The sequence below is a fragment of the Pempheris klunzingeri genome, chromosome 7 (genome assembly GCF_042242105.1).
Source record: "Pempheris klunzingeri isolate RE-2024b chromosome 7, fPemKlu1.hap1, whole genome shotgun sequence".
In the NCBI taxonomy this organism is placed as follows: Eukaryota; Metazoa; Chordata; class Actinopteri; order Acropomatiformes; family Pempheridae; genus Pempheris; species Pempheris klunzingeri.
In genome coordinates this window covers 26034287-26058566 of record NC_092018.1, presented here as the reverse complement: position 1 = coordinate 26058566, position 24280 = coordinate 26034287, and the positions used below count along the sequence as shown (strand labels likewise).

The 24280-nt window shown below is 42.7% G+C and overlaps 1 protein-coding gene across 1 annotated transcript in view; it reads right to left on the bottom strand.

Annotated features, from left to right (window-relative positions):
- Positions 1–4193, bottom strand: part of galnt9 (polypeptide N-acetylgalactosaminyltransferase 9) — an 82073-nt gene extending 77880 nt beyond the window's left edge. The window contains exon 1 of the mRNA XM_070834028.1: positions 3953–4193. Within this exon, the coding sequence (XP_070690129.1) occupies positions 3953–4193 (241 nt within the window). The remainder of the gene's footprint in view (positions 1–3952) is intronic.
- Positions 4194–24280: the final 20087 nt, after the last annotated feature.

Here is a 24280-nt window from a genome sequence, read left to right as displayed (position 1 = left end):
GCATGTGTCATTTTGGCAAAACATACAAAACAAAATCATATTAGATTAAAATATCTTATATTTCCCTTTACATACAAGGACTGTAGCTGTACATGGCAACCCTGAACACTGACACGTTATGTCGGATTTCTACGGCTGACTTCAGATTTTCCAAGTCAATGCTGACCTTCAAAATCCTTACCAGTCAAACTGAGTGACAAAATGACTAATGCTCAACGTATTTATTTCTATCTTTGGCCGCTTGTCTTATTTGCATTCGTTTAGTCAGATTCAAAGGGCTTCGGCAGGTAAGTACCGGTGAGAAGGTATTTGCTGGTTCTAATGCACTACTTAAGGTCAAAACACCGCTTCATAAGCTTGTTAACAAGCTTAAAACCCTCACATCTGATTACCCGAAGACGGTGGCATCCACAGCAGAGCAGTGCTGCTGATAACCCTCGCGTTGCTCATTTCTGTGCAGAGTGGGCTGCAGATAAAGCTTAACCTTTGTTTTCTTGTTGGGAGTCTGGTGTCCATCCATCAGGCAACCATAAAAGAGGAATTCTGCAACTTGTTTATGTCCTTCAAATCTAATTGGACCTTGCCGCAGCTCCCACAGCATGCCATTGGTAGGCAATAAACAACAGAGGGAATGGGCAATTACTTCATATCGCTGCCGGACATGGTAATAGTTATTGGCGCGCTGAGTCCTCCTCTCACCATAGTTATTCCCAGTGGCCATAGAATACAATTTGTGGTCTGTGCACGATTTAGAAAAAGGGGCAGTGACCTGGGATATGAGGATATGATTAAGTACGGCATTAAAGAGCTCAAGACAAATCATTGAGGGATTGTGACAGCCAGCGAACGCTTCCAGGCTGTGTGCCCTCCTTGGTACACATTGATGCTGTCAAATAAAAATTACAAAACTGCAATTGATTCCTTTTTTCTGTCTCAGACTTGGGTTACGTAGAGAGAGAAATGTGCCGAATGTTTGCGAAGTGTAGATCTGAATTTGTTGCGCTCGCGTTGAACAACTGTATTTGTCAAATTAATGAACGCAGCTATTTGGAATTCAGTGTAACAGCTGGACTCTGAATGTGATTATTGCTGAATTTATCTGATTTATTAATTTCATTTTAGCCTCACACCTTGGTTCAAAATGTTTATGCATTTATTCTCCTCTGTTAAATGGAAGACTTGTTCCTCTGCTCAGCCCATAACTGACTGTTACTCTCTCCACTCGCGATCTGCAAGTTGTTTCCCAGCTACTTGCTGAGATGCTGATATGTTCGCTAACATAAAACAGCTGACACAAACTACAACTCTTTTGATTGTGTATATCTAGCCATATACAGCCAACACACAGGGGGGGAAGTCAATTACCATTTTCCTAATAAAAACTGCAAAGGCATGTTTTAAAATCCAGTAATCCACGTGAATCAGGTATTTCTATTTTGGGTCCCTGAAGAGTTTTGCAGACAGTGTGCTTCTGTCCCACAGCAGTGACACTGTGGGGTTGACTGGCTTAGTCTCATTGTCTGTATATAAAGCTAAGTGACTGAGAGGATGCATTGTACTTTTTGAGCGGCAATGCCTGCTGGTTGGATGCCAGCTGCCAAGCATAACTCACAGTGACAGAGTGACCCTCAAATAGCTGCTCGGGCTCGGGCATAATATCAAGATCATGCAGAAACACAGTCCACAGTCGCACTGTTTCGGGGCCATGAAGCTGTGAAATGTCCTTAACAACTGAGTGTTGAGAAAACAGACAAAGCCACTATTTTCTGGATCTTTCTTACACTGAGATGAGGAATCCTCAACAACAATCTCTCCATGTTCTATGTCTTTTCTCTGTGCTCTTGCACTCAGGGTTTTATCTGCTTTCAACGGGCTGAATCGTGGTTTAAGGAGGTATTAAGATATCTGTGACCTCTACTGGTGACCAGCATGAAATACAACAACACAAGCAGAAAGTGCCTCCTCTTGCACAGCCCCCGTCCTCCTTCGGCCTGAGCTACAGTGATTCACACACATGATAACAGCTTTCTATCTTAACTAATAGATTATAGATCAATCAGCAACAGGAGTAACATTCTGATTGGTAGGCTTGTGAACAAGACGTTTTAGCTCGAGTCAGTGAGACAAAACTGGTGAGTGAATAAGTTGGAGGCGTTATGAGTTAGTGGAGCGACTGTGGGTGAGAAGTTTGGGCAGGAATGAATTTTTCTAGGGTTATTAATCAATACGTCCTTCAGCCGCCTGCAGATGCACCAGGATCTGTTTGTGAATTTTTCACTCCCAGACAACTCTTTATTAAAGTATGCCACCAAAGCAGCCACTACAGTGCGAGAAAATGTGAGTGAGCACGGATCAGTCCAACACACACACTCATCTCATGCAATGTGTCTCTTTCATTACAACAGTAAACTGTGCAGGAGTCAGCGGGAGCCTGCGGATTGGCCATGGATTACTATCATCTGTTATGTGAAGTGTTCATTATTTTAAGGTTTTGAGTCACTCATAAGAAAGACACCGTTATCAGACCTTTAAAGGAGAAGGAAATAGTAGAAAGTAGCAGTTCTCTTAAAAAAAGAGTTGTTTTTATGTTGCATTGCCATTTGAGCCGAGCCTATTAATGAATTGGTCGATTGACAGAAATGAAACCGTAGTAAATGCAACAGGCATTTCTCAAAATTCTCGACAGTCAGTGGACCAGACGATTAACCAATTAACTGAGAAATGAATGGCGGATTAATCAATGATGAAAATTACATGTTGCAGCCCTAATTGTCATTCATTCATTAACCATGCCTGGCTAATATAATGAATGTATATATTCATGCGTTAACAGTAATTGAATGAATACAATTAGATGCACGGGAGTGTGGAGCTTAATTTAATTCTAAAATGAATTTTGAGGATGTAAGTTTGTTTGCTTGATTTAAGTTAACAAACACTGATATAACTAATGTCTATTTATTCATCACAATAAGTTGTAAGCTGAAAACGTTTCATGTACTGTATCCAGATAAGTTTCGTCAAGCATCTGTATGAATGATGCCAGATAAATAGCATGTTTAACATCATCCGTGATCGTGTGGATCTCCCACAGGAGAGTATGACCACGAGTCATATGTAACCTAACCGGATTTTAAAGATTGCCGCTGTGCTGAGGAGACCGAATCGGCCCCACGGAGACTGATGGCCATGTAATGAAATACACGTCTGTCATTCCGTTATTGAGCCATTACATTAGACTGTCTCTTCAAAACTGAGACAGCTTGTTAAATCTGATATGTTCCACCAGCAGTGCCTCCAGTGAAATGAGCTGCTGCTGAGATGGAGACAGACTTCCTCTGAGCGGGGTTCTATGCAGAAGAACAGACATCAACACTTAAAGCATAAGTTTATGTGAAGTTTACAACAAGTCGATTATGGGTTAGGGGAGTCACAGTCTGGTAGGCTGTTAAAGTAACAGCCCAGTAAAGTCTATCAACACAAACGCTGTGAGCACATACACCAAGTATTGCACTGTAATACATCAGCCTGCTTCATTAGCCCCCTAACAAGCAGGGTTAGTGCTGTGGAGGCAGCAGACCTTCACTCACCAGCACGTTGACATTGACTTTGTTTCATGCACAAAATGAGGCTGGTGTTTCGCGGTTTTGCCCAAGAAATGAGGCTACAGTCTGTCAGGCTGAAGAATATGCATGAGTCATGCCTCAGGTCTGTGGAAAACTCACCTCGGTGCATTCAGCCTCTTCATCTTTGTAGATTTTGGAGGACAGTTTGGCCAATTAAGCAGAGCAAAGCCCTCAGCACTGCACAAACACTCACTTTTAGGGGGTTTAACCACATTAAGCATTCGGCTCACAGATGTTTTTGCCTCGGTATAATGATGACCTCTTTAGCAGTAAGTCACACATTTTGCTCATTCTGAGATGATTACCATGTACAAGCTGCATCCTACCGTTCAGCTGATTGTAGACCACATCCTCCAGCCTCTCCAGCCTCTGGAGAATAGACTGCCTGTCCACCAAGTTGGAAACTTTGCCATTCCTGGCTCGCAGCCTCTGGTCAGAAATACGCCCTATCTGGATGAGCTCCTCGGATCGGTCCTGGATCCTGCAGTAGACCGAGAACAGAATAATCCCCACAAACACTAAGATGTTGACGGTCAGCAAAGTTTTGATTTTGCGTGCCACAGCCATGAAAGAGAATATTGTCTGGCTGACTCAGTCAAGCCCAGCAGCGGTCCATGCGCGGTGGCCTGCTCTGCCACCTTACTGTGCGTTGCAGGAGGGTGATTGTCTGCCTGGAGGAGAGAAGGTCAAGTCGTGGAGATGCGTTCAGGACCACGGACAGCTCAGGAGGCTGCGCTCGCTTCTTAGCGGAGCATCGCACCCGTCACATGGAGCTTGAAGGTGTGTGTGTGTGTGTGTGTGCGGAGGGGAGGGGAGGGGGGGGTTGGTTGCTGGCAAACCACGGTGCTCGGCTCCAGCCGGTCAGAGATGCTTTTTACGGGCTTCACCAGCCGAGAAACAGCCGCGCGTTGGAGCTACATATTAGAGGCGAGACAGGACGCCGGGGAAGGCATGCATCCTGCTGGACAGCCCGCGGCAGCTGGGAAACATCTCTCTCCTCCTGCAACGTGATAAGTCGCCAGTTGCTCAGCCCAAATACGTCTCGTCCGTGTCACAGGGGATGCAGTGCAATAACCGCTCGCATCGAAGCATCCTGCTCCCACATCTCTCTCCCTCAAAGGCGTTGTGGTCACTCGATCCCGTCCCGCTCTGCAAATACGAGCTGATGTCCACAGGATGTGTGCATGCTTCAAAAACAAGGCGTCTCTCTCTCCCCCTCTCTCTCTCTCTCTCTCTCTCTCTGTCTCTCTCTCTGTGTTTGTGCTCCCGTCAGTCCATCGTCGTTTCCCCGGTCGGCGGCGCACAGTCGGACGAGTTGAGAGCAGATTCGCCCTCAAATGCGGTGGGAGAGATGCAGCCGGACCCTGGCATGCTGTCTCTCTCCTCTCCTCCAGCCTCTCCGCTCTCTGTCGGGGAGGAAGAGCCGCCGCTGCGTCCTGACGTTCGGAGGCACAATCATGAATATTCACGAGCCGCGTTGTGGTCTCGCAGGATAAAATAAACAGCGCGACTATGAAAGCAGCAGATACTTGTGCTTGGCGGAGCAGCCTCCTCCCTTCAGCTGGTGATCTGCGAGGACGTGCTGACAGATTTTCTTGCTACTTGATCCGTAATGCGAAGGTTAACAGTTCCCACTCACTGGTGGCCCTGAACTTAGAGCTTTAGTGCTTCACATCCATGTTGCAAAGAGGTTTTGTGTTTGCATGTTATGCAACTGCCCCTGCATTCATGCATGGTCAGCCTCAGAGGGCTAATCATCATTTTCTTTTTTCTTTTTTTGGGGTGGATGCAGTTTCAACTCCCTCATAATAGAGCCAACAAACGTACTGCAACCTGCACAGAATAAATGACCTATTTTTAGGTAAGTCCACAAGGGAAAGGGCTGGTTCATATTTCTTCTCCTGCACAGAAGTTCAACTTTTATCAACAGAAGGATCCACCTGACAACTGCGGCCCACACTGCTGACTGCTGACTGTAAAGTGCAGCAGAAACCCCACAGCTAAAAGCAAACATCTCCAAGAACACGAGTGGTGCCGACCACAGTCATGTAGTCAGTTCAGATCACTTCCTCCTCACAACTCGGTACACTCTAACCTCCCTCCTGCCACTGCCAGCTCCTCATCTCCAATTCCAAATGAATTATGGCTCAAGTAAATCATGTACAAAGTGATTCAGTCTCACTGTGTACTTTTACTTGATTAGGCAAACCCAGACATGGCACAGGCTTCCCAAAGTGCTCTGATCCCACTTCAGATCCACCAGAGGACATCAGATTTACTCTCTTTAGTTTGTTTGCTGCTTCGCTCTAATCAGATGGTGGCAGTGACTGTAAAAACCCTTAAAGGCCGCACCGCTCTTTGTCAGAAGACTCGTGATTTTCTGAGCATTCTCATTGTCAAGAGGAAATCAATTATAGTTTTCTGAGAGCAGACTGGAGAGCTTTTATTTTTAATCGTCTGTTTTGTTGGAGTTGGAGGAGAAGTGGTGCGCTGTGGCTCCACACAGAGCATGACCTCATCTTTTCTATCAAGGCACAAAGTTAACATGCTCAAGGGGGGTTCAGTGCTCCATACACTCCTCGAAGTCCGTGCAGTTTGAAATGTGCTTAAAGATGACGTTGAGTCACCCCGAGGTGATCGCACTGCTCTCTGTGCTGTGATGGCATGCTGTGTTTCCTGTCATCAGCCTTCAGTGATTCAATGATCGTAGCCTGTGTGCTTTCTCTCTTGTGTCTCTCAGCTTTGTGTGACATTTACATTTAACATAATTGGCTTTGTGTGCAGCGTTTAATTAGGATTCCTGCTGCATATGAATCCCATTACAAAAAGGTGCTGATTTAATTCATGGTCTGCAGAAACAGACAGACTGTGGGGAAATCACTGTTACAGCCACCTCAGCCGCCATGCAGGCCTCAGCACAGCTGCTTATACAGCAGCTACAGTATCACGGCTCCCAGCGCTCCTCCACAGGACTCTCTGAAGACTTCTCTGCTGTTTTCTGCATTCGGCACCCCGCATGCCTCTGTGACTGCAGATACTGGCACTCAAGTGTTTTAACCATATTAACCTGGGTCACTGCCAGCTGCACCTTAGTCATCCCACTCAGTGTTTCAACATAAGCCACTTGAACATTTTCAGTGGGAGGACGCAGCCAGGATAGAACACTGTGCAGCAAGCATTACCGCAAGACAGTCTGAAATATCTACAGCAATGTATTCATCAGATCTGTGATCACAGGAAACTTAAGCAGTGGCTTCCAGACTCACTACCCTGCAGAGAATGGAACTCACTCCAAATATGTGTATGGATCAGTCTGCTACATATCAATCGGACAGGTATCGTCTTCTTAGCAGTTGTGTTGAAGAATAATGACCGAGACATTTAACGTGTAAGCAAATCTTGACATTGACATTAGCCAGTGAGTTTTTACTATACCTAATGTGCTTGCTTCATAGCTTATTAGCTATTTAGTCTGCAGAATTAAATTAGCAGTAAACTTGTAGAGCAAGTTCAGATGTGGAGCAAGACCTGGGTTCATTCTATGTTCATTCTATGAGGGAGATATTAGCCTGAAAGCCACTGTGGGTTGTAGTTCAAAGTTGATCATTATTTCTGTGTCATCATGTCTTAGAGTTTCCAGGGGAACCAATTTAGAATAATAAAAGTTTCACCCTTTGGGTCGCTGAGTTTCAGTCGTTAAATTTTTTGTTGGCCTAGTAGTAATGTTTGAGTATTTACAAAAACAGTTGCCAATCGACACATCCAGCAGTTACAGACTACCACTAGTATTAATTTGGAGTCATGTCTCAGGTGACCCGATGAATGTAGGTCCAACACTCACTCTTCTCGTAGCTCCGTTTTGGTCTCTACCAACGCCTGAGATAAATATCAAGCTCTTTAGGGGGTATATACACCACTAGGTTCACCAGCTAGTATGCCGACCATGACGGCTTAGTCACTGAAAACATTTGCTTCATGCATCTGGAAGTGGGATGTTGATGCGAGAGGTGAGAATGAACCAACAAAGTTGCGAGGCACCAAAACAACAGGCCGAAAGTCACCAAAGGTCCCTGTAGAGCTGAATAACTGCACAGTCAGGTTTTTCTCATCATTAAGAGCCACATCTTTTACGTTCCATGTGGCCGTTGGATCTATTGGTAATATAAATATATTGGCTAGTGAGGCTTTAAAAAGTGAAAAACATATATGGACCATGTAATAAACACAGGCAGGTAGGAGCACAGAGGACTCCAGGCCCCAAGGAGCATAATAACTACTGTAAAACCCTTACTGCTTTGTTGGGGACCATTTAGTTCGCTACACTCCAGTGATTTTAGTACACTGGGCATTCTCGTCAGCTGAAGCTGCTCCGCACTGTTTGGTTCACAAGAGGCCAACGTGTCCGGGCAGAGTGAATGTGTTCAGACAAGATGCTATTAAGCGAGGACAGCCAGAAGTCAACAGATCACACACGTCCACAGCATTTCAAGACTAAATTTAACAACAGTGTGAGGGATCAAAATAACTTTTCTTCAGCTTTTTTGCCTTTAGCAATAGTGTGTTTATTTAACATTTCATCCAGGTTTCCACCAACCACAGGCCAACTCCGTGTCCTTGCCATTCTAATAGAATAAAAAATGCAGTGTTGGGTGTGTTGATAGAATTTAATAAAAGAAAGACCTTGTGGTTTCTTTTCAAGTAAAGGAGTTTGTATTCATTAGCATGCAAACTTAGAATTGCGAGTTAGAATTAGTAAGCACTGAGCTTAAAACTTATAAAGTTACTTTTTATTCTCATCAAAAATACGCAAGGCTGTTTTTTCCTTGGAGAAAAAATGGTTTCTTCCATTTGTATTCAGAGAGCCTAATATGCATAACATTTTGGTATAAACATAAATGATCTAATCACAAGCTACATCAAGGTCACAGCAGCCATTGTGAAAAGGAAAAAAAAAAAGAAAGCAACTGACAAATCTGATGCAGCAGGAACAGTGGTGCTGATGTAGCTGAGCAAAAAAAAAAAACCATGTTTGCCCCCAATCAGCTAACGTGCAGACTTGTTCAGTCGCTTTCAGAATAAAGCACCCACTCTAAGACGCTCATTGGTCACTAATGTAGTGCTGTCTGCTCGCCTGCCAGAGCTAAGTTCATACATTATCACTTTGACCCCAGGGCTAACAGCAAAGCCCCAGTTCTGTCTGCCTTAACTTAGCTCATTCACATTCCACCTCCAGCCACTTCTCCCCACTGCGCTGCTGCAGGAGCCGTTGATTTGCCTAATGCCTTAACTAGATTAGAATAATAACCCTACGGACTGGAATATGTGGTGTTCAGCTCCGGGCAAATTTTTACATGTTTTTGGTTTTCGTACAACACGGATGAGGCCACACTGGGGGCCAGCAGCCAAGTGTTTATCAGAGCCAGGGAGTCATTAAGGCACAATGTGCTCCTTGACCTTGGCAGACAACTGTGGCTGCACCCGTAATGCTTCACTCAGTGGCGTCCCAATCACAAATGCAAAGTGCTTTTTTTCTCAAGTGGCGACAAGGCAAATCTTGATGTTAATGAGACAAAGACAGAGGCAGGCATTGTTTCTGTGCACACTGTCGAACAAAACATGACAGGAATTATCAGCGTAAGAAGTAAAACAAAAAGCTGGAGACTGAGTGCATCAAGTATCAAAATGTCAGAATGAATGATTGGGTTTATCAATACGAACATAAGCCTGACTTCTCAATGTGTTTGTATTAATGGTGAAGCGCTTGAGACGCCCCCAAATGTTTCTTGATTTATGGCAGAAGCAATTACATCTTGCCAGTGTACTGATGCTTGATAGGCGAATCGGTGCAGGTAATTAGAAAGAATAATGAAACAGGGAGCCAAGGGAATGAATCCCTGCATCAAAAAATCTAATCAAAGATAAATGGACTATCCATATTACCTAGTCATTATGCCGGAAAGATTATTGTTTTAAATCCCTGTGTGCACCAGCTATGGACTCTTTCTCAAACAAAAGCCATTACTCTGCTGACACCTCCGACTTGTTTGCAGACTGATTGATATTCCATGGCTTGTGAGCATTCCTCCAGTTTATGTTTTCAATTTCTGGGTGAGACAATGGGTGGGGGTATTTCATACGGAGAAAAACAGCTATTGATGGATTTACAAAAGAATACAGAAATGTTATTAAAATGCACCCAGGAGCATACATTGGAGCGCAGACAGAGGCATATATACACACACACACGTAAACAGATACGTGGAGCTGCATGTGCTGGCTAATTCAATTGGCGCATTAAAATGCATTGATGGAGCTGTTGTTAGGGTTTCTATACTGTCAACTCTAAACCCTTTAAAGCGGAATCAGCTGTAATTACAAACTAATCCCCTGTTCAGTTCTCTACTGTTTAGTTGCATCTCAAGGTAGTGCCATTCCATATTGCTGCTGCAAGAAAAAAAAAAAAGCCTTAATCCTTCTGAAAGATTAAGGGTTATTTTTCTGTTAAAAAATAAATGTAAATTCCAAAAAGTGTTGCTTTATTCAACTAAAAACAAATGTTTGCAAGCAGTGTTGACTGTCAGAGACACTTAGCTTAGCACAAAGACTGGAAATGGCAGCCTGGCTCTGTCTAAAGTACCAGCCATCAGTCCCTCTCACTGAATAAGACATTATGTGTTGTTTGTTTTAATATGTGCAAACACCATAATGTTAAAATGACAAATTGTGGTTTTGCAGGGTGTATGCTTCTGCTCCAGTAATCTCCTGCTTATTGCCTGGCAACCTCACGGTGACAAGCAGAGATATGTTAATTAGGGAGCTTTAACACTGGACAGAGCCCAGTTAGTTACTCCCAGTCTTAATTCCAAGCTAAGCTAATCACCTGCTGCTCTGCCTACATACTTAGCATACAGACTGGAGAGTGGTATAAACCTCATCATCTAACTCGCAGCAAAGAAGTAAAATGTCGAGCTATTCCTTTGAGGTAATATTTACATGCAGAACACCACAATCTTATTTCTAGTGATAAACCACACCAATTCAGTGTGGAAACGCATGCCTTAAAAAGAGACATTTGTTCAACATCAGCCTGAAAACTAATACTGTGAGGAAGAACTTTGAAGTTTGACCAAACTGCGACACGGTCTGATATGTTCTGAACTATTAACCAGGGAGATGTTAGGGTCCCATTTTCACAAAATGACTCACATAATAGCTACAGATGACAATAGATGTTGTTTCAGCTTTCATTTTTCTTGCTTTATTTACACAACAAAGTGTTTGTCGAGATGCGTTCAGGGTGTCGCTCACTAGGAGGTGGCACGCTCAGAGCCGCTCGTTCAGTCCGGTTCCTTGTTCGTTCGTGGTGAAAAAAGGAAGCAGCGGCCGACATCTCAGCCAATGTTCTAATCACAGGCTCGCAGCAGCAATCACAGACCTAGTAGCTAATCAGTCAACACAAACACGCGCACACAAACAAGCCCACATGCATGGACATATAAACCAGCGTCTGCACAAATACACTAGCATACGCACATGAAATGAAAGTGTGTGGTGGCTCATTTTAGCCTGTTTTTCAAAAAAGCTGTCTAATTGCAGTCTCATGTGCTATCAGGAATACATTCTAAGGGAACAACGCAGTACTTGGAAGTGTTTTTCAAGTGCCCAGATTTAAAAACACTATTATTATTGTTGTTAGCTTGTAGCTTTGAGCAAATCAATATTGTCTGTATCCCTCTTTAAAAACCCGTAATCTCACCACAATGCAATTTTGCACATACACTGCGCATGCATTAAGCAAAGACACCCCTCATAACATACAATGCAAGCACACCAAAGCCCTCAGTCTCCTCACACACATACTAATCCCTGCTGCCAGTGTTTTCTCCAAAAGAACAAAGTGGTAGTTGGCAGCTGGGATCAAAGCATGCAGATGGCCAAACTGGAATTTACTTTTGGAGCAGAACAACATGCTGACCATTGTTAAGCTAACGTCACCGCCCCGAAAAACCCGCCGTGGATCCAAGAATTCGCAATCTGTTTTGGACAAAGATACCACGCTTTACATCCCATCACTGCCGGGGAGAATATGATGCTGTGCAGTCAAAATGGGGTTGACATGTAAGCATTCTGCCATTTGCCAGGACTAAAAAGAGAGAAGTGGAGGGCCAGGAACAGACATCAAAGCAGCACGCCTGGTCCCTCTTGTTAGAGCCCGCACTTGCTCAATTGTAATTAAACATAGAGGCGCATGCAAGCAGTACGTCTCCCAGAGAAAATAATTATGTGGCTCTGCCAGTAAAGAGGGCATGTGGGTGGGTGCAGAGAGGAGGAGGAAGGGGGGGCGGGTTAAGGCCGAGCAGTGGCCCAGGTGTGTGTGGAGGGAGGGGGAGCCACAAGGGATTGCAGCGAGTGAGGTCAAAGCGGGTGCAGAGGATTGCGGGTCATTGCTCCTCTTTGCACAGCTCTCCATTCAAAATCCCTCAGCACAAGCACACAAGCAGACACACACACTCCCTGATGGCTGATTAGGGGGCAGAAAAAGGGGAAGAGATAGAGAGAGAAAGGGGGTGGGGGTTGGGTGTGTGTGGAGGGGCTTCTTTTAAACATCTCTCCCACCGGAGGCCAGTCAGAGTGTGGCGTTCGAGAAAAAGGTAGCATGACACAATGGCGCACCAGTTGAAGCTGTGTTTATAGCAAACGTTGCAGACGGGGATCTGAATTCCATGTTTTGTTTTCTAAATGTTATCAGCGAGCAGGGATTTGCCTGTTTTTCCTATTTGACACTGCACAAAAGCTATATCAACAGCACGTAGAATCACAACACACAATGACGGTAATTCCATGTGTTTGTGGCTTTGACTTGTCATTGATGTTTTGCAGCGCAACAAGATAGTGGTCCATGACGGTACCCATAATGAGGATGAAGCCAGATAGTGATGCATGATGGTAACCAGTGAGCCAGTGGAGCAGGATGGTCATCCATCAAGCAGACATCATCCAGCCTTGATCGGTGGAGATTAAAGCTTGTGCGTGTCATGCTGCTCACCAGAAATAAAAATAAGACATGCACACACACACACACACACACTTAGTCCACTACTATTTCTTTGTGATTTACAGAGACATTGCTATACTGTCAAAAAGACTTCTATGCACACCGACATGTAGTATAATCTGTGCATTTGCAATGTAATCACCCTGCACATCACATTAGTTTACTGTACCTTTAAGTAGTAGTTTGACATTGCAGGAGATTCATTCACTTTGTTGCTGGGAGTTGGATGAGCAGATCCATCCTCCTCTCATGTCTGTAGCCTGTGCTAAATGTGAAGCTACAGTCAGCAGCTCACTGGTCCTTAGACCTCAGACCCAATCACTTTCTCCTCTGCCTCTGTCAAAAACACACAGATAATCAGATAACCAACCTTTCTGTGAGGACGAGAATAACGTAGCAAGTAGAAAATAGCACACATGCTGTACAGCGGTAACATACAGCGCAAGTACAGTAAGCTTTAACAATGAGGTTACAATTGTCAGCCATCCTACTGCATGTATTGTTGTGGATACACATACAGCACTGTGCAAAGGCTTTAGGCAGGTGTGAAGAAATGCTGTAAAGTAAGAATGCTTTCAAAAATATGAAATCTAATATTTATTTTCATCAATTTATAAAACTCAAAGTGAGCGAGCAGAAGAAAAATCTAAAGCAAATCAATATTTGGTGTGACCAGCCTTTGCCTTTTGCACACTACTGTGTGTCCAAATATGAGCATGTATGCGTTCATTGTTGTGGACAGTGTGCACACACCTGCAGAGAAGATGACCTGCAGGGTGCTTCATGGTGCATGCTGGGAGCTTAAGCCTGCACAAATGTTCTGTGTTGAGTTCAACCTGCTGACCTGCTGCGGGAAGGGAGAGGTGGATAGTCCAATGTGGACAAAGCCCGTTGCATCATCCACATTTATGTAGTCACTTCAGAGTCAGAGTTTAAAATGCTCCACTGAACAAGAATGGTCTACAGTAGTTATTACACAGAGGTCACACATCTTTTGAATAAACTGCATGAACTTATTGTCCCATAAGTGTCAGTTAGAGAGAGCTTTTTCCCCCTCTTCAGCGAAACTCTCTTGATGACAGTAAGCTGATGTACAATCCAGATAATAAAAGGCCAAGGAGAGTAAACAGAACAGTACATTGAAAATAGAAAGGAGTTATTGTGACTAGCGCCTCCATCACATACAGCTGTTATCTCTTTGGCTGTGCTTTAAAAGGTCAGCAACCAAGGTCAAAGTTGAAATAACTTGAACTTTTAACGCAGCGATTGATGACAAGTGTGAGTGGTGTGCCACGCCAAGGCTGCGGAAACAATGGCACAGAGCGGTTTTACTGGGGATCATGTGTGGGCAGTTTAAAAGTGGGTCTACATCACTAAGACGTGAAGCAGAGGGATACATTTTGCTGTGCCATTTTCTGGTGTGACTATATCTGAAAAATGTACAAATCACAGTTTTACTGGGTTTAAATGCCCGGACAATATCTTTCTAAGGAGCTGAAGTCTTTGCTAGTTTCCTGGTGACCTCAGAGAGAGGACAGGACTTCAGCAAGGGGCTGGAAGGCAGATTACTTTTGGACAGAGCCAGGCTCGCTGTTTCTCCCTTTTACCAGTTTATGCTAAGCCAACATAACCAGCTTCTGGCTGTAGCCATATATTCACTGGACAGATAAGAGAGTGATATTGATCGTGTTATTTAACTCTCAGCAAGAAAGCAAGTAAGCATGTATCCCAAAATGACGAGCTGTTGCCTTAAATGCCTCCCAGGGCTTCTACAGCAATAAGAATAAAATGGCCATTGAAGGCAATGAAATTCGGACAAAAGAGCAGCAGATTTGAAGGTGTGATGATAATCTGGCAGAATCAATTAGAGAATCTTCACATGAGAGCTTTTAGTCATTGACAGCCCATGGAAAGGAATGCTACTGTCAATTCAAGTATTTCAAGTGTAAAATCTGACTTGGTTTTGCCACAAGCATATAATAAGAAGAGAAAAAGATGTTACCAAAAGAGGGCTCGTATAAAAGAAAGCAGTGGATCTGCAGAAAAAGTAGAGAAATCACATTTCCTGGTACTGAGTCATTTAATATGTTGTCCATTGTTATGGAGGATCCTCATGGAAAGCACTCACATTGTCTCTTATTACTTTAGAACTCAAATGAAAATTGAAGCTGCTCTGTTTTTACTGTTTTCAAGTGGTAAGACAAACCATGTTTGAATTAGAGATTGCTTGCTTACTCCATTTTTCAGTCGTGGCATCCATTTTATTCGGAAGGGCAAGAAAGTCAATTGAAAGTTAATTCCAATGTGTTTGATTAATGGGCACTGGAGGATGCACTCTAATCTGTGCACTGTTAAACTGTTCCCTTTCAAGTCACACACAGGTAATTATTCCCTGCTTTCTGCTGCACTAAATGTTTTTGTTGGACCCTCCGCTCCTCTGTCACCTGTTGTCTTGTTTCCAGGCATCTTCCGAAGGATGTCGGGGTGACTAATATGCTGGTGGTCTGGTGTATTTTTAACCCCAAGGTGCTGTGCTGTGCTGTGCTGTGCTGTGCTGTGCTGTGCTGTGCTGTGCTGTGCTGTGCTGTGCTGTGCAGGTAGGATTTCTTTATCTTTAGGTGTCCTGGTGCTTTGCTCATGTGGGGATTCTTGAATCATTGAGTCTGGTTTTTAATTAAAGAGTTTGGTCTAGACCTGCTCTTTTTAATAACGCTGGTATGATCTGGCACTATATAAATACAGATTGATTGATTGACTGATTGATTGATTGATTGATGGTTTGTGTTGCTTTCTCAGATCAGAAGTGGCTGTAACAGTGGTATACCATGTGGTATGGTGATTACATGATCTGAGTACCAGTCAAACAGCAGCAATATACACCTAAATATCAGCATGTGACAGCAAAACAAGAGTGAAACACCATCCTTATGTCAGTGGGAAGTGGTAGAGCATAAAAGTAAGGACATACTATAATCAGTTTATATATAAGATATTTCTATGTGTGTACTGTAAATGTGAGAGAGGTTGAAACTAAAGAAGCTAATCTGTGCATTTCGAGCTGTGCTTGGTGTGCAAATGTGCATCTTATGTTGTCTAGGATGGAGTTCAGTTCAGTTCACATCCTCCAGGGTGTCCTGGCTCAGCTCTCCAACAGAGCTATGTCTTTTTCACCAGTGTGCTAATCCTGTCTGCATCCCTGCCCTTGATGTTTCCACCCCAGCACTCGACTGCAAAGAACAGAGGGCTGGCCAGCACAGATTGGTAGGGCACGTTGAGCTGTGTGTTCATCAGCCTCCTGAAGAAGAGCTTGGTTGGACGACTGCACTAATTTGATGGTCATAGTGATCTGAATTCTATTTAATTCAACCCATAATTTCTCCAAATTTGGTTTGCAAATGTTGTCTAAAATAATAATGGAACATCTTTTTTTAACCATACAATGTGATCTAATTGAAGCGGAGCTGAATGAGTTCCTACTTTATGCACGTTGAAGTCCAAAGTGCCCTCTGGGAGAGGGATTAGGTCAGACTGGCTTTGGCTTTACCCACCACACATCTCCCAAAAATGTCTGTTACACTGCTTGTGCCTCGTTCACGTCACTGACTTCTTTCCAAGAGGCACACAGCCTGGTTTTATCGCGCAAAGCCTGAGTGTCCAAACCAGATTTTAATAGAGAATGCAAATATAAATGACTTTATAAACATGGTAAAATAAGGTTATCATTTGCCGCCAACATTACGGGACTTCATTTACCATTTAGCTAAAATCATACAGTGCTGTCAACACAGTTACAAGATATGTATAGCTCACCACTAACTCCATTCCCTTGAGTTGTTATCTTCTAATAACTGTAGTTTGTCACACTAGGACAGAAATGCATCAAAAACACATTTATTATTAGTTTAATCTCCCATAATGAAGCAGTGTGGACCTCTGTGATGCATGCCTAGGACATGACATCAAGCGGGCTGATTAGCAGTGTGCCCTACTTAATATTTCATGCACATACAGGCTCTTTGATGTTACTTTTACATTGCATAGGTGCTGAAAAACCGCGGAATGCTCACATGCCGTCGTAGCACGGAGATGAGATCACTGCCAAGGCTCTGTTACATCTCTGTGGAAGAACGAGGGATGTTTACAGGCTAATTGTTTGCTGCTACCTCCGTGAGCAAGCACACTACTTTAAAAGCAGAGCAGTAAATAATGCAGGCTTTCAAAGGCAAAACAAAATGCCTCTTAATCTGTGATGCTTTTTCCACTTTAGCAAATAGAAGTATTTATCTTAGCATGAATAGCTCAGTTAGAATTAGATTACCTTCAAACGTTTCTCTTGAATTAAAGCTTGATTATTTTTGGTGTGCAGCACTCTGGACAAAGGTTTCATGTATCATAGAGAAATAATTACTCGACTCTTGGAATGAAAAATAACATTATGGATAAGCAGATCGGGGACAAGAGCTGTGACAGAACTACTTCCACTGTCTTTCTGTGTGGGTGTCTTGCTCCTGTGTGGGAGGGGTGGGAGGTCTAATACATGTCTGTGTCCAGGGGCCCATTGTCTCATAATCTGTCCATGGCTACAGGCTATTTGGAGCTAGAAATAAAAGCAATTTATTGATATTATGTCATAAGAGAATATCTAAAGTATTTTATTTAGCATACATTTATTACACTGAATCAGTACTGTAACTATTAATCATGTATTGCAATTATTAATGTAATTTTTTAACAATGTAATCATCTAATACTGTAATAGAATTTATTCTTGCAGAGAAACGGGGCTTTAAATTTGAGTCTTAACTAATTTCTTAGATACGCCCCCTGCTCTTAATTTCTTCTCACAAGTGGCACCTAGGAGGTGAACACGGTCGAATGAGGTGCAAAACAGGCCTGTCATTGATAATTAAGTGGCATACCATAGTGCAAATTGAAGGTGTCAGGAATCACCGGGGTGTTGTGGTTCTGCCACTTCCTGCTAAGACCAGGTCAGGCGTGTATGGTGCTCTTGTGTTGTGAGCTATTTTTGTGGCCCTGCCGAGAGATGCAGTATGAACAATCTGACTTTAATAAACCCCTCAAGCAGACAAAACTATCTGAGGCCAACTGCATTTTATATGTTAACTATATAAATGTATGGTGTGCATTGATGGGGATTGTCTATACATCATTTAACCATGGAGAAAAATACGGTACCCAGAATCTCCTCCCATGCTAACTTAAGGTGCTGTATACTGTATTCGCTTGGGGTGATGCTGCACCTCCCACACAAGGACATCACTTTTCTTTTTAGAGGAGCTCCTGTGACAGATCTTCTTCCTCTCTGTGAGGAAATTGTCAAAACACTGTGTTGCAGGGACATCTTGATAGGCATTGTATTTTCTGTTAATCCTGTGTACCCACTCTGTGCACGGCTGCAGAGTTTTGCCACATGCACCAAAAGTAGTGCCCTATATAGTAGCATTAACTGCTTGTTCTTTGCATGGAGTAGGCTTTTGACTTTATAAATTGCCAACTAAGTGTATCAAGGATGGGCTCTTTCCTCTGTTTTCATAATATTTTTACCACATAAAGAAGTCTAATCCTAATGTTTATAATGAATGTATTTAGCACGGCAAACTGCTAGAACACATTTGGGACAAAAATAGTGATGAACGTGGGACTAAAATAAATCACCCTGAAGCTCTACTGTGTTACAAAATCAGAATAAGCAATAAAAAACTGCTGAACCAACGGCTTTTGAAATCATTGTAAATGCAAAATTTTGTGGGTTTGTGGATTATATTTATATTTCAGGATTTTGCTGCTAATGTGTTTCACAATGCAAAAGCAGATTTCTCATAATTCTAGTGGGACAAACCTCATGTGACACATCAGCTCACCGCTGTTGATATTGTACATGAATATATTGAGTGCCACCACAATAACACACTTGATTGAATTTGATTATACTGTATTAAAGACAAAGCGCAACTGACAATGATCATCCCTGGCTGATACATATGATAACTGAGATTTAATGATGAGTGATGGCGCCTCCGAAATGCAAGCTGAAGGACAGAACCGTGCTGTGGATCTGAGTTCATCCTTAAAGCGAGTGGAGGCTGAGTCCTACACTTATTCAAACATAGTGGGGAAGGTTTGCGAGAGATGATGTGTTTGCCTCAGGAGAAATGCACAGTGCATGCTATGATTCTTCATGAGCGCCCGGGATATTCCTCCACTGGGAATGGATACCTTCTCTCACCAGCTGTAAATCACAGTTTTCCTCTGTGCTTTTCCCCCAGTTTCCTCACTTTCAGGAGGCGGGTGTAGCTGCTATTCTGGTGGCTTCAGGACACACAAGTGTGTCATAATTTCTGACAATGACACAGCTGCTCTCTGGGAAACCATGGCAACTTCTGTGGCGCAAAGACGCCCTCTCCCAGCTGAACATATGCACGTTCATTAAGCCACGTTTCTCACATACTTATGGTATTTACAGGATATTGTTAACGGTAGCTGAGAACCCGTTTAGCATAATTAAATCCCTCCCGTCATTCTGGCAGTTCTGGTTAAAGAACATTGGAGAAACCTCTTTCCTCTGCACTGGAAAACATTCTGTTAGTGCACTCCATTGGTAAATCATCTTATTGGAGGATTTACAGATAACATGTGTGTGAAATAGAATGTTAGTTTCTCTCATGTTGTTGGCGTATATCTTCATTCACACATAATTTTTTTCTATGTGTCGCCTGAGCTTTATTGGCATTTTAGATTATTTAGAGTTGTATGACTACTGTTCGCTGTTGGCTGGGTTGGATTGTTTTTCTGCCTGTCGTCAAGGTTCGCATCACCTTCATTTTTTGTTGACAGTTTGCTGAAGACCTTCTGATTTAGAAGAAGATCTTGCCACATTGTGGTAATACAACATAAAAGGATTGTCATGTTGTCCTTATAAAAAAACTATAAGTTTTATATAGTTAAACATATATTGTTAAACGACTTTGTGCTTTTGTTTCATTGTTTCAGAGTAAGAAGGACCCCTAAAGAAAATCTTGCCTAGGGCTCCCTGTTGTGTAGAGCTGGGCCTGCTAAAAGGCTCCATAAAGATAATTCTCAGTGGGTTTGACACTACAGATGACTCCTTTCACTTCACAATTTGATCCAATGTTAATACAAAAATATTGATTAGGACTGCTTTACTGCACTGTTCATCAAATGCACCACCAAAACTAACACATAAAAGTTACTCAATTACGCCATCAAAATTTCCCTGTGGTGATTTGAGCAGTGTGAGCGGTGTTTACTGAGGAGAGATCATTTGGTGCACTGTGGCAGGTCTCTACAAACCACAGCTGGACTAACGTCTGTCCCTGACAGACCTCTGAAAGTCACCAAGGTAGCAAGTGAAACAGCAGTTGGATTCCCTCTCAGGCTGATTGAGTAAAGCTCATTATCTTCAGCTGTCACAATGAATCCATTTCATCAGTGCAACAACTCTCTATATAAACTGTCGCAACTCATCTCATCCAATTGAATTTCACCCAGGCCCTTTTTATCACTGACAACCTTGATGTCGCCACAGTCTCTTTTAAGCAGATTAACTTAACGTTCCAATGAAACCTGTTATGTCATCCCTTCTGTTGATTGACTGTACAGGGTAAATAAAACTAGTACTTGAGGAATATAACCTTTGAGGGAACAGTGAATGATATCCCAGGTATGAATAAAACTAAAGCTATAATAGTCACTTGCTATAGGAGCAACTTCATCCTGCATTTGTGTTATGTAGAGAAGCAGTAACCACATATGACTCTATAGCTATACATCATTTTTATACTGTTTATACATTATATCACAGAGCATGTAAAAACACTCTTGCATTTACCCTGAGAGTGAAATCCATCCATCCATTGCTCCTTCTTTTTTTTTGCTCATACAGGTCTGGGTTTTAGCAGCACCTAACCAAGCAAAGCAGTGCTGCCATTCGTTCCCCAAGGTGTCTCCAGCTACATATAGCTGTATTAAGTCTCCAGTGTGTGCTGGCTCTTCCCTGGGGTCTCCTCCCAGTTCGATGTGCCCAGAATATCTCCACACTATAAGGCCTCCAGGAGGCATCTTAATCAGTCACCTGCTGCTCTTTTGCGTTTTAATGCAAAAGAGCAGCATCTCCACTTTGAGCAATTTCTTTCTGCTTTAGCTCCTCCAACATATGTATAGACGGAACATGACATTTAGAACAGCGATATATTTTAACCTCTTGTATGATGTTTCGTTCCGGTCACAACCCATATGCTGTGATCATGTGGTGAGAGTGGGACTGTATAGTAAACATATAGTTTCACTTCAGATCCGGCTTCCTTGTGACTACCATATGGTTCAATTACAACACCTACGCACCAACAGTGACTATTCCCATCTGCCTGCTTGTACTGCTCTCCATTTTACTCTGATTCCTGAACAAAACCATGAGACAGCCGGGGAAGCTGCTCACTCCCAATACAACTCCTGGAGTGCAATTGTGGCGTCATACTCCAAGTGCTAACCCACCTGCCAACTGCTTTACATTTGGCAGGAGAGTCAGCACTTTAAAAGTGAAAAGTTGATGAAGCCACAGCTACATCATCTGCATAACAGCAAAGTTGCATTCGAGAGTCCACCAAACTGGGCGCTCTTTAGTTGAACTCTTAGTCATGAAAAACTCAACTCACTGCAGAGAGTGAGAGAACTCTTGCAATGAGTGGACCCATATTCAGTTCCTGTGTAAGCTGCAATTTAAATTACAGTTACAGATCACAGTAAAGGCTCTGTCAAGTCTTAACGTGGCAGTGAAGTTCATCACGTCCTTACAAAATAGTATCTTGTGACACAGGAACTACTCATAGCTGGTGAACTACTGTGGCTGATGAGCTACTAGCACGTTATTAGACCATTAAACAGCCCATCATCCACCTAATTACCATTAGGTGTCTTCAGATCGAACCAACCGCACCTACCAGTAGGCAGGAGGGTGCATTATCATCTATAAAGCTATTATCAATACGTTTGCAGTGACAGACAGAATGCTACCAGATATTCGTTGTAATGGTAACAATAATAAATACGTGGTTAACATTGTGAAATGGTCACTGTTTGGTTAAGTTTAGGCACCAAAACTACATGGTTTGTTGTTAGGTTTAGAAAAAAGATGGTGGTTTTGGATAGAATAACTACAGCAAATATGGAAGTGAAAGTGAAGTTTTAAAATAAAATTAACATCGACTGTTACACGTGTTTCGAACCCCGGTATCCTGAGTGACAGTCTGGTTCAAGAGCCATCCAAGAAGTCAAACAACTGCCCTCCAGCTCCCTACACTGTGGACTTTATTGCTCTTTACTATGCCTCCTTTGAGTTTCTTCTGTCATAATTACTAAAGACACTTGGTATCACCGCCTTATAAATGTAGATGTGCATCATTACATGTTAGTGGTAGATGGTAAAAGCCTTCTTAGCCAACAAGGAGGTACAGTAGAGCCATACTATCTCATATCTATATCTATGATGACTGAAATAGCCCATTCATTTGCATCTTAACACTAAAACCCGCTGGATACCAGCTAACAAACTTGCGAGCCTTGAACATGTCAGTCAAAAAATCCTCTCCAAGCCTCTTTCTATTTTCTCTGTGCTCTGTCATTCACTTCCCCGTAGCTAACGAGCAAGAAGTTACCGTCTCAATCGCCTCATACCTAACAGAGCAGTAATTTCACACAGTTTATTCAGGTTGTAGCGTGGATTCCTGTCTGATAACTGTCTGCAGAACATGAGTCTTTCGTGGAGCAGGTTGTACTCCAGTAGAGAAGGGTTTACATTAATGGATAGTGCAGTTTTGAACTCTGTGGCTCTGCATTCGCTCAAAGGTCAACACTGTCAAGCCTTGACTTCATGGTTTGTCAGTGCCTGTGTGCAAATCCACTGATTGTGGCAATTCCACTGAAATTAAGTAATTGAAAGGTTTCTGTTTTAAATGGTGTGACTGTGCCTTTAAGCCTTGTTTCAAGTGCACTCTGTCTCTATGAACATATGCAGATACCAGGTACAGGTGCAGGTACCAGGACAAATTCTCTCCTTGTTTTACTTTCCACTTAGAGTACTGTTAAAATCTGGGTGGTTCAATCTGTAAGGGCGGCCTGTGTCGAACCTTTTTCATTAATATATAATGAACTATAGCTGCTGAACATTCAGGAGACAGCATACATGTAATTTAATTTGTATTAGTGAATATAACTGTTTAAATGGATGAACTGTGTCCTTGGCCACAGGAACCACTAAGTTGAAATGCTGTTTTCAAAGCATCATAAACAGATAGATATTGATCTGTGGACGAGAGTGCCGCCAAAACCAAATACGCTGTTGCCCTTGATCGATCCCCTGAGTGTAACAGTCTGCAAAGAGGTGGCTGTCTTTGCCCATCACTTTGCCTTTTCTCACATTGACATTGTCCTTACAGGAATGAGCTGGGAACATGTGGGTGCTGCCTGCCAAGACATTTGTCAAACTGAATCCAAGATCCATTTACACTTTGAAATAGACATACCCCTGCAGTGCTCGGGATGATGCAGACAGGCAGCTCAGGTCTCCATAAAATTCATGTGTCATCATTATAAAGAGGGAGAAAAATAACAGCACTCAGACTTTATTTCATGCATTACTTGTCTTAAATAGCAACCATAAGGGTGGCACTGAAGTACTAAAGTTACTAAAGTTAGCGATGTGTCATTGAAGTATCTGTCACTTAAGCACACAGTCTTATGATAAAGAAAGATGGCAGAACAATTCTTGAATTTTGACTCTCATTATAGCTGAGGTTTTCTTTGGGACATTATGTAACAACAATACCACACTAATTACACATGTGTGTAATACACAATGGCATCTTACAATAACTGTTCTCAAACAAGCTTTATAATTACCAGATTCTCACGATTTGCCATTTACTCTGAACTCTGAATCAATTTCTCTTGTCCAGAAAATAAAGCAGTTTTTTAAATATTGTACCAAACACTTAAAGCATGTTGCTTGAAGGAGGTGTAATTTATTTTTCCGCTCATCCTATCTCTAGTAGTTAAATGTTCTGCATTCAACCAAATGGAAACTGGAAGCATTAGGAGTGAATGCATAATGAAAAGCAGCCTAGGATTTCTTGATAGCTGTGGAACAAATGCCCCCGCTGGGTTTGCTAATGAGTTTAACTTGGGTGCTCAACCATTTTCCTCACCCGTCCACATATTAATTTCATGCAAATGGGTATCGGCCACGGAGGCCCCTGCGCATAAGAACACAACATGCTTTTTACAATTCCAATTTGCTGTTATCACACGGAAACATCCGGAGCGTGTTTATTGGCTGTCTGTACAGTATGTCACTTGGCATGCAGTGCTGTACACCCAGGATGCACGAGCTAAAGATGGACAGCCAGTTGGTCTTCATTGCTTTTCTGCAGGCTGTCTACATTCTGCAAAAGCCAAAAAACCTCTCCTGTGACCTGTGACATGACATGTTTTGACAGACAGCCAGGTTCCATTTCCCTTACACTTAAGGTCTCAAACTGGCCAAATCCAGATTGCTACAGGCCAA